This window comes from Malus domestica, chromosome 14 (genome assembly GCF_042453785.1).
Source record: "Malus domestica chromosome 14, GDT2T_hap1".
NCBI lineage: Eukaryota > Viridiplantae > Streptophyta > Magnoliopsida > Rosales > Rosaceae > Malus > Malus domestica.
This window is the reverse complement of record NC_091674.1, coordinates 9,273,757-9,284,823: the sequence shown is the minus strand read 5'-3', so window position 1 is coordinate 9,284,823 and position 11,067 is coordinate 9,273,757. Positions and strand designations below refer to the sequence as shown.

The 11,067-nt window shown below is 36.2% G+C and overlaps 2 protein-coding genes across 2 annotated transcripts; one reads left to right on the top strand and one right to left on the bottom strand.

Annotated features, from left to right (window-relative positions):
• Nucleotides 1–949: 949 nt before the first annotated feature.
• Nucleotides 950–4,533, bottom strand: LOC114821008 (eukaryotic translation initiation factor 3 subunit E-like). The gene is made up of 8 exons (XM_029092580.2): nt 4,203–4,533; nt 3,929–4,083; nt 3,462–3,689; nt 3,248–3,369; nt 2,395–2,614; nt 2,047–2,189; nt 1,381–1,518; nt 950–1,255 (listed from the first exon to the last, which is right to left on the bottom strand). The coding sequence occupies exons 1-8, from the start codon at nt 4,408–4,410 to the stop codon at nt 1,156–1,158; spliced, it is 1,314 nt and encodes a 437-aa protein (XP_028948413.2). The 5' UTR covers nt 4,411–4,533; the 3' UTR covers nt 950–1,155.
• Nucleotides 4,534–6,317: 1,784 nt separating this feature from the next.
• LOC103415043 (alpha carbonic anhydrase 4-like) lies at nt 6,318–10,552 on the top strand. The gene is made up of 7 exons (XM_008353408.4): nt 6,318–6,610; nt 8,805–9,022; nt 9,202–9,308; nt 9,407–9,509; nt 9,828–9,986; nt 10,067–10,120; nt 10,296–10,552. Exons 1-7 carry the CDS (start codon nt 6,499–6,501, stop codon nt 10,383–10,385), a joined length of 843 nt encoding a protein of 280 aa, XP_008351630.3. The 5' UTR covers nt 6,318–6,498; the 3' UTR covers nt 10,386–10,552.
• The last annotated feature ends 515 nt before the right edge of the window (nt 10,553–11,067 follow it).

Here is an 11,067-nt window from a genome sequence, read left to right as displayed (position 1 = left end):
TGGTCCTTCCAACATAACTCGTTTTGACAAAATTTTTGACGTAGTTGACAAAAAAGACTATAATTACACATGTTGATGAGTTGAGGGACCCTAATTGTATAAATGGTCATTCTAACATAACTTATTTTGACAAACTTTTGATGAAATTGATGAAAATGACTATAGCTACACATTTTGATAAGTTGAGGGAACAATGGTAATGGATTTTTAGTTGACGGACCATTGCTCCAATTTGATTAAAGTTGAGGGACCATTACTACAATTTACTCTATTATATTATATACAATATATATATTAACGTCACGCCTCAAGACTTTTACCTAGGCAGAGCTATTCATGAAAGACCTTGCCCACGACTTCACCTTTTAAAACATTGCTAATTATTACTCTACTTTTTCCAGCTGAGTTTTGTAAAATTGTGAACAAAACAACTTGAATGAAGAACAAAATGTGAGATATGAAATAGACAGCTTGGGCAAGGAATTTTGTCAAATCCAAATTTAGTGGTTTCATTAAATGAGGCACGAAGATACAACTATGTTGGATAAAATACTTTGGAGATTTGGTCATCAAGGCATATTACGAAAGTAGGAGAAAATTGGAGCATGTGTTTGTATTTGGCTCAACTCAAGCGTTCTCGTCTTTGAATATAAAAATATGTTGAGTATTGATCTCTAAACTTGTCACAATAATGAAGCAATTGTCTTTTTTTTTTACACTCACTTTAAGAACTTCCGTCAAAAATAAATAAAAGGGTAAATAAGTTAAAAGTGACAATTTCTATCGGTGTTAATCAAAATAATCATTGCTCCACTTTGTGACGATATGGAATACAAAAAGATTTATGATTCGGCTAAAAACGAATAAACTCTTCGATTTTCTTGTTAAACTACGACAATCCTAAATTGTAACCTCTCCATAGTTGCATTTTAGATCCAAACAAGGAAAATGGCAAACAAGATCAAACGGGAACCTCTCCATAGGCATAAGCTCCAAATTAAATTACATTTTGATCCAACAAATCTCGATATGTTCCTGAACACAGCTACATTGCAAAAATTAAAAACTTTTCTCGTCACTCGGATAAAATTTGGAAATTTTTTGGATATCTAGGAAATGAAAACTAATCATTTCAGATAAAATTCACCGCCAAATTCAACGAGCAATCTGTGCCTGAGCATGTTCCAGGATCTGACCAACCAACTTGTAAGTGCGCCCCGATAATGCCTTGGTGTGGTCTATCAGTTGCTCGTACCTGGAAACCATTGAAGTAATACATTTAAGAATAGGTCATGAAAAATGAAACTAGGAAAACCCTGGAAGCATAAAGACAAAACTGATTGATGTACAAAACCAGGCAGCTAATGTCTATGAACTTACACATTCGGATGGTTAGGTTCCATGATAACAGTGCCCGACTCCGAGTCAATCTTTGCATCAAGCTTTGAGCTCCGAATTAGATTCACAATCCATCTTTCAGCCTCCTCATAATTCAAGTTTAATTTCTCTGCAAGCACTCTGCCAAGCCACGATTTTATTAGATTTATTATTTGTTGAAAAGAGTGAAGAAAGAAAGTTCCCTTTCTAGGGACAAAAGATATACGACAAGTAATGGAAAATAAAGTCAATTAGGTTTGCCGAAAATTCTAACGAAAGCTAAACAACACAAGACATCATCTGTACACTTCACATATGAAAACAAAAGGCATCCACCAAAATTAAACAATTACGCCCTGACATTTTGAATCAAGCAAAAACCCTCACACACATTACTCTATCTCCCAAGCTCTTGACCACGAACAAACAAATATGTAGAGAGACCAGTCAAATTGCACCGAACAATCTAAAGACCTATGACTTTACAAGTGCCTTGTGACCCATACTTCTAAAAAAAAGTCTTAACAAAGATAAAAAAACCAAAGAAAGAGTGAACTCTGACATGACTTGATCAATTCATATACCACTTTGAATGGTGGATAGAAAGCAGAATAATGATGTCGAACAAAGAAAAAGTACACAACCAAATACAAAGAAGCAATTACTTACCCCATGTCAATGCGCTGATGTATACGACAGTACGTCTCAAAGATAAATAAACGAGCATTTTCAAGGAACTCATCCCTCAGTGGTACAGTAGAGAAATTCCCTTCTTCTACTCGTTTTCCAAGGAAAGGATCGTTCAAGATTACCTACATTGTCAAATCAATAGTCATTGGCTTAGACAAAAGAGTTAATACAAATCAAGTTCTCAAGCAGGAATACAGATAAAGCAGAAGTCAAATTTACAATGAAACACTCATGTAAGTTACGCAAGGGTCGGAAAAAGGTGAAATTTGAATTTGAAACATGTCAAGGGTTATCAACAAGCAAGCCAATATGGGTTCAGGCGCTTACTTCTTCACACTCCCTCATCTTCTTTTGTGCACCATCAAAGTCATAATTAACATAAACGCAGGTCAAAAACTCTGTGATGGGATCTTTATAAGAATGCTGTTCCTGCTGAATAACCTTTATAAAATCCTTGAACTGAGGTCTCCTCCTCTTATTGACAATGAATGCAGTGGCTAAGTAACGCACAAGATGAGGAGCATGGGTTTGAATGGCATTCAGATACCTGGAAAAAAAAAATTTAACATTTCTATCAGGAAATAACCATAAAATACCAAGTCACTTGGTGTTCAGTAGAAATCAATTTTCCACAGGGGATGTCTGTTATATTGCATGAAGCTCAAAAAGGCTATCCATACTGTCTAATACAGTGATCAAACCACTAAATTAATGGCACCTTATCCAAAAAGGCTACACTCCACCCAGATGTAAAATGCATTTACACATCAACACCACTAACTTTATGGCATCTCAACTATGTAAAGCCAATAGGATTGTGCAGTAATAACCATATTCTTTTTCCTAAAATTTTTAAATGCCTAATAAATGTAGATGTTCAGGACAATATGCTGACACCACCCATTCAGTAGAGGCAAACAATTATCAATGTTACGACAGCAAAAGCACAGGGTGTCACATTTACAGATCAGCACCATTAGTTAAAATAGAATGATGAAGGGTATAAATACATCAATTAGAACAAAAGATGATTTGAAAGTTCTAAGCTTTCAGGGCTAGACAGTAAGAAAAGAGATACATATGTATTCTGGGTTGTTTTAGTCTTTTAGCAATTGGTAAAGCAAGAGGTAAATGTACAGTGAAAGCATTACAGTCAAATCAATAAGGGCAGATGACATACTTGTCCTGATTAAAAAGGTCAATGATCTGTGTTCTCCCGTTATCATGGTTGAAAAATATGAAGAGACTCCAGTGCATCAACCATATTCTATTTTGCACTTGATTCATAGGTGAACTGAAACTCTGCAACAAAAATCACCCACCTTTATATTGGAATTCAAAAGAATAAAATGCACATTTAAATAAACAAGTCGGTGCATGAAGAAAATATAAACCTTTGAATCAATAATTTCTTTCAAGCGGTTAAGCTCTTCAAGGGCAATATCCCAGTTCTGCATCAATATCTCAGCCGCCAGCTTTCCCCACAATGCACTCAGATTCCTGTCACTGTTTGTGCACAAAGCCCTGTACTGATAGAGATAATCAGCAGCACCAGAGTAGTTACCACATTCAAACTGAAATTTTGCATACTGATACAACGCCTCGATCTGGTGTGGACCAATCTGTTCAGACAGCCATGCCATGAGAGTTAAACCTATGCAAAACCAAATCTATTTGTTCAATAAAAGTAATATAAACCACACAAAAATTAGACCTTTTTCCATTTAAATAATTTGATTTTTTTCCAAGATAACATCTGTAAATACATGCATATATTAACCCCATATGCTATTACTCTTTCAAATTGTTTGATTCTAATCCTGGGTTTGAACAATTAAAAGGAAAAAAGAACTGGGGCTACCTGGTATCGGTCATTGAGCATATGTAGATTGTACTGCTTGTCAGCCTTCAGCTCCTGAAACGCCGCGGCGTTCTGCAAGAAATTGACAAGGGGCGCCGCCGACTCCTCCAGAGCCTTGAGGCGAGCCACCACCTCTACCCTCCTATCCACCATATCTAAATATCCACAGAGACAAATTGTCAAACACATAATGGATGTGCACACATACATAAATAAATATACAAAAACACACATATAAACCTATAAATACATAATGGGTGTGTATATAATTCACCTTGGGGCACATCTTCGGTGTGATAGAGGGACTTGTGGATGTCCATGGCGTAATCGACCATGTTGGTCTTGTTGAGGAGCTCGATCTTGGACTTGAGGATCTGCTCATCTGGGTACATCTGCCGCTCCTGCAGGAATTCGAGGAGGGGAAAAACCAGATGCCGGTCTAGGTTGGGCGCCATGCGTGGAGTTAAGTCGTACTCCGCCATGGTCAGTGGGCGAGCTATTTGGCGGCGAAAGCGGGAGGCGGAGAGACGGAAAGAAACACGAGAAGGAGGAGGAGGGTTTTGATTTTCTAGGTTAGGCTTGTCCTTATTCTTTTGTTTTAGCAAATTTTGCTTTTCTTTTTAGAAGAGGCGAGCCAAGGCCCATATGTTAAAGGCATGTCGGCCCACAAATCATTCCTTCTCCAAATGCAATTTGCAAATTTTGCATAGCTTTTTTACTTATCCGTAATCAGAATAGAATAAGGATTTGAATTTGTTACGGAACACTCTTGTGTTCATAAATATTGAGGATGAAAATACAAGTGTGGCTCACACGATATTAGAAATTCAACTTCTTATTTTGATGGAAATTCATACTTAAGGTAAAGTCGTATTATCATTGTTGGTTAGTTAAGATTAGGTAACCCACTTCGATTCAGTGAATGTTAAATGAAAATAGACGTCAGCATGCATATTTTTCCTAAGATAGATGATTGATTAGTACCAAGCAAATTTATATATTTTACCAAGTACGCTTTTTAACCATTATCACAACGTTGTTTCAGCTTGCTCCTTCAATTTCGTTCACACAACCAAGTTTCCTCCTCCATAATTAGGTACCAAAAATACCCTATATGCCCATTCACTTTAACCCAAACAAAAAGCCAAAAAAAAAAAAAAATTGTTTCTAAAATAATTATGCTCTAGTTGAATTAAGAATGGTGAATATCTTCTACAAAGAGTCATCCCTTGCATTCTGGCCAAAATCCTTTCAATTACTACGGACCAAAAACTAATTTATTATATTCATACAACTTTCCAAACAAATTACTCAACTAGGACATAATGTGTAATTTATTCCGCCGCGAATCTCATGCCATGCTTCTTGTTTCTTCGAATCGTCTCCTAGTGTTAGTCAATCAAGATTCGCTGTCGAGAGAGGGAAGAGCTTTTACTATAGGTTAGGGTGCTTTCGTCATTCATGCAATTACCCCGTCAATTGATCGCATGATTACACATCTAGTTAGCACAAAATGAACGAAAAAAGCATTCATCCTGGATTTTCTTCCTCAATTAAAATGTGTACCACTGGTCCATATTCATTCGGTCAAAGCACCATGCCACCATTGAGAGGTGCACCATTTTTTCCAAATCAGAATTATTCCACCCCTCATCAACAACGTGCTTAAAATTATCATGCTTAGTCTACATAGAAAAAAATGAAAGGCAATGACCAAAATAGCGCTCGTTTGGATGTATTTTAAAATGGCTAAAAAGTGCTTTTAGAGAAAATATTTTTTGGTTTCAAAAGCACATAAAGTGCTTTTTGCAAGAAGCATCAATTATGTGCTTCTTCCAGGAAGCACTTTAAGTGCTTTTCCAAAATTTACTTGCATTTTTACCAAAAATTGGTTCCAAAAACGTTTTCACCAAAAACGCTTTCATCAATTATGTGCTTCTTCCAGGAAGCACTTTAAGTGCTTTTCCAAAATTTACTTGCATTTTTACCAAAAATTGGTTCCAAAAACGTTTTCACCAAAAACGCTTTCAGTCATTTTAAAAGCATATTCAAACAAGCACATAGTGTTTGACTATATTTGGTAAAAATACATTTAAAAATATTTTTGGATTTGGGAAATTACCTACTTTGATTCCTCCACTTTTGACCCCTCTCCCACAAAATTGCTGTTCTAGTCAAAGTTGGGCATATGAAAAGACGTAACTAACGTCCATCATCCAGCAGTAACCGTTGTGATAGTTACCAACTTACCGTTACTTACAGCGGTAGTTCCCAGTAGGTGTGAAGCCAAGAGATGACAGCACAAGTAGCCGTTACCTCGTAAACATTAACAGAGCGTGGGTTAAGCAAAAGCCACTAATTACTTGCCATGGAAATCCTCTGTTGGTTTGAAAAATGCTCTCTCTCTCTCTCTCTCTCTCTCTCTCTCTCTCTCTCTCTCTCTCTCTCTCTCTCTCTCTATATATATATATATATATATATAGTCTTTTTCTTCTGACATGCCACTTCCATCACCAAAACTCACCAAACCCAAAAGAGAATAACGAAGATCATTGAAAGAGCACACAGCCATGACCAAACCCATCTTCTTCTTCTTTCTCTTTCTAGCTTCTCTCATCTTTTCGTCCCATCACTCCTTTCTCACCATTTGCAATGCAGCACTTGAGGACTCTGATGAAGTTGGTAATACCTCTCTCTCTCTCTCTCTCTCTCTCTACACACGTACAAATTGTATTGTAATATGCTGGAAACGGCAGCTCCATTTTCCTTAAATATTTTGTCATGTGAAGTCATAAGGATCCAGGATCAAGACTAGTACTTTGAAATTGAAGTCCCTTTAACAATATAAATAAGTTTTACCGATCCTGCATCCTCCATTGGGTTTTGGGTCTATAATACTTTTAATTAAGATTCTTATATGAGGTCAATCAATCAGGCAATGAGGCCCCAAGAAATACTTTTGATTTAATTGGATTTTCCTTATTGGTGAAAATTACCCATTGGTTATGAACTCTAATTTGACAAACTTTATAATATTAATGGAATTTAGTCATCAAAAGGGTTTAATTGCACCCTCACCAACGTTTTACCATTGTTACTTGTGATTCCTTGCTTTTTGGTGGATAGACTTACCTTACCTACATTTTGGTATGTCATTGTAACATCCTGACTAATAATGTAATATTATGTGAGAAAGTTCAAACGCATGACATCACGTTCTTTATTTGGGATGCCACGATGATGTACCAGGAGTTTATGTATATATTCCTTCTCTTGATCTCCATTGTCAGTTATTATTAATCTTCTGAAAGTATTATTTGTTAATCAAGTCAATAATGCATCTTTAACATGTAGGATCAATTTTAAAAGTATGCATGTGATTCGATCAGAGGTGATTTAAATTTTTGGATACCCTACTTTGGACGTTCTTGTTAGAAGGAGCATATATACTACAGGATTATTACGGAATCAACTTTTAGGTGGCAATTCATGTGCTTAAAACAGTCTCTTTTTGGCCATTTGTGTTTTTGGTGTGCTTGGGAATAGAGAAAGTTTTAGCTTCTCTTCTTTCTATCTGTCATAGATTAATTGAATTATTCTTAATTTCTTTCAAACTTTTTATTTCTAATTATTTTAATCCTTATTTTTTGTTGTAATCTACACCATCCAATATTTTCTTTTATCTTAGCTAAAAGAAAATTTGAAAGAGAGAGTGAGAGAATGTAAATATGGGAAGTAGGCATATTTTGAAGTTTCATACACATTAATTGCGTGTTTACGTAACCGTAATCAGAATCAAATAGCAAAGTTGAATTCCGATTACGAGTTACTTTTGCGTTTACTAAATATTAGGGAATAAAATAAAAAAAAGGGGTCCACACAAATTTAGGAATTCAATTCCTCCGAAGTGGAGGAATTGGACTCCTTGAATGGAGGTAGTATGTCAATTTCGGTAAAGCCCGAAATAGGGAATCAACTTGTCTTGCCCATTATGCCCTTAAATAATTTCTGAAGTTTCAGTTTCCCCGCCCACCCCTTCCGCGCTACCCAACACCATTCCATCTCCATCTCTTGTGCTGGTTATGTTATCTTCAAATTTCTTTTCTCTTTAACCAGCCCATAAACAAAAGAATTCAAATTTTATAAATACAACAACAACAACAAAGCCTTTTCCCACTAAGTGTGGTCGGCTATATGAATCCTAGAACGCCATTGCGCTCGGTTTTGTGTCATGTCCTCCGTTAAATCCAAGTACTCTAGGTCTTCAAATTTTATAAATGTTCCAACAAAATCAAGTCTATTAAAAATCAATATTGTCATGTTCTTGGTCATAATAATATAATTAATTTACTTTAAAAAAATTAATCCAATTAATTATTATATAAATAAGGGCATTTTAGTAATCATAGTGGTATTCATTCCGATATCTGTGAACTACTAAACAGCACAAATGAAATCAATACTATTTTCTAACTCCAGAACATTCTTGTAAACATCTTCAATAGGAATCCAATTCTGATTCCTCCTCATTCCAATTCATTCTCAATTCAATTCCTTCTCAATTTAATTCCTCCTATTTTAATTACGGTTAAGTAATCTAAGATGGGGAAACTCGTTCTAGTTCTTACTTTGAGCATTAACTATTGAGAGTACGAATTTCACATCGGGGATAGTAGGGAATTTGCACGAGCTTATGAGGAGTTTGACAACACCCATATTGTCAATTTGTTTTATGGTAGAACTTTTAACTTTATTCATTAACATTCTAAAACGTTTCAGTGTGGAAATGCACATAACATGTAGAAATAGTAAGAGAAGACGCTCGGAGCAACGTACCTTTGTGATGTAACTAACCTGTTTTATCATACATGGGCAGGTGATGAAACTGCATTTACTTATCTTGAAGGAACTGGTAAAGGACCAAAGAAATGGGGCCAAATTGACCCACAATGGAAAGTTTGTGACAACGGAAAAATGCAATCTCCAATTGATCTTCTTGACCAAAGGGTGCAGGTTTTCCCTAAATTGGGGAAACTGAAAAGGGTATACAAACCGGCTCCTGCTATTGTGAAGAACCGAGGTCATGACATCACGGTGAGCTACTCCGCACCTAAGTGTCTACTCTTTTCATTCTCCGTCTTCCATATTCATACTCATAGGCATTATGTAATTATATTTAAAATTTTTCCAATGACTTGAACTTCAATAAAAGAAATTGAATGTGTTGAAGAATTGACAGTTTTTAGTTGTTTTCAACATGAAATTGTTATCAGATGAGGTGGAATGGAGATGCAGGAAAAACCAAGATAAATGGGACTGACTATAGACTGCTACAATGTCATTGGCATTCACCCTCCGAACACACATTTAACGGATCAAGGTTTTCTTATTGTTTTTTGTGAATTCTTTCTTCATTCATATTAGTATAACCCCGTCTTATTGCTGTTGATGTCTTTCTTCCTTTAATCTTCTTTACAGGTATGCTTTGGAGTTTCATATCGTTCATGTAAGCTCTACCGGAAAGATTGCTGTTATTGGAATTGTGTACAAATATGGTCGACCTGATCCCTTCCTTTCAAAGGTATATCTCTCTCTGTTTGCCTCTAACATTCATAAGTTTAAGGTAATGGACGTAAGCTCAATGCAACAATGTAGAAAAACTCAGTGATTTATGGTTGCGTTTAAATACTAGTAGGAGTTGTCGTGACACATATCAGAGAAGAGTGTATAATACTAGTAGGAGTTGTGGTTTCAATTCTTCTCATGAAACGAAAATACAACAAGCCACGGAACTTTTGAAATTTAAGCAGCTATATCATTTCATTCTTCATGCCGGATTGTTTCCTGGTTTATTCACTTTATTTATTTTTTTACTTTGCAATCCATTCAATCCTGGCAGCTGTTCCACCACATAAAATCAGTTGGAAAAGAAGAGGTTGACATAGGGATTATTAATCCTGGAGATATTAAGTTTGGAAGCAGAAAGTACTACAGATATATCGGTTCTCTTACCGTTCCTCCATGCACTGAGGGTGTAATTTGGACAATCGTCAAAAAGGTATTTCACTTTGTAGCTCATCTCCTTAACCCTACTTGATTCCAAAGACTTGCTTACTAATATTGCTCTTCTTTCTGTAGGTCAGGACAGTTTCAAGGGAGCAAGTGCGTGCACTACGGGAGGCGGTTCATGATGTAAGTATTTGGAATTAATCCGGTTGAATCTAAACACATAATGATCACGAACTCGATGTGGGGTTGATTATTTGATCCAAAACCTTGCGACTTGCTCGTTAAAATATTACACTTTTTCCTTGTTTAATCTCTGTGTTGCGCAGTTGAAGTTTAACCACGTGTTTGTCATTTTCAGGGATATGAGGCGAATGCAAGGCCAACTCAAGAACTGGATGGAAGACCAGTGTTGTTATACACTCCAAGGAATAATGGAGGTTCTGCTTAATTAGAGAGAGAGAGAGAGATGTGTTTTTCTTCTTTACCTATATATATTGTATTATACGTCAGCCCTGTGTCCGTTGGCTTTTGGACCCCCCGTATGATCACATCCACATGATCGACATGCATTCTTCTCTGGCAATTTTTTGAAGAAAAACTATTTTTGCCCCTCCATTTCTCCTTTTGCACTTCGATTATTATTGTGCGATTAAGTTTTCCCTAATGGTATTTCAGCGAGTGTAAACAATATTGAAACTGCACCTTTGTGAATACTGCATGCTTTCGAACGGAAGTGTGGTTATTCGCAATCTTCATATCTGATACAATCACAATTCTGCACTAAGTTGAAACCGCTGAAATCGTTTGTCCATAGATTCCATACGGTACATGTATAATGCAGGCAAAATTATCTGCAACCCATGGCTTCCTTTTTGTTGGAACCTAAATTGATGCTGGTTCCAAGAATGAAAGGCAGCAAGTGAAGCTCCAAGTGAAGTGTTGCTGTAGAATCGAAGAAGAAAGAGGAAGGACAAGGGTTTCTATCCTAACGGCTAGTTTTTTGTTTAAAGCTTTTGGTTTTGTAGTCAATTTACAAGTGTACACTCTAAATTAGATCACTTAAAATCCCAATGAAGGGCTAGGATTAAATGTGGAGAATGCCAGGTGTATTTTATAGTACAAATTTGTCT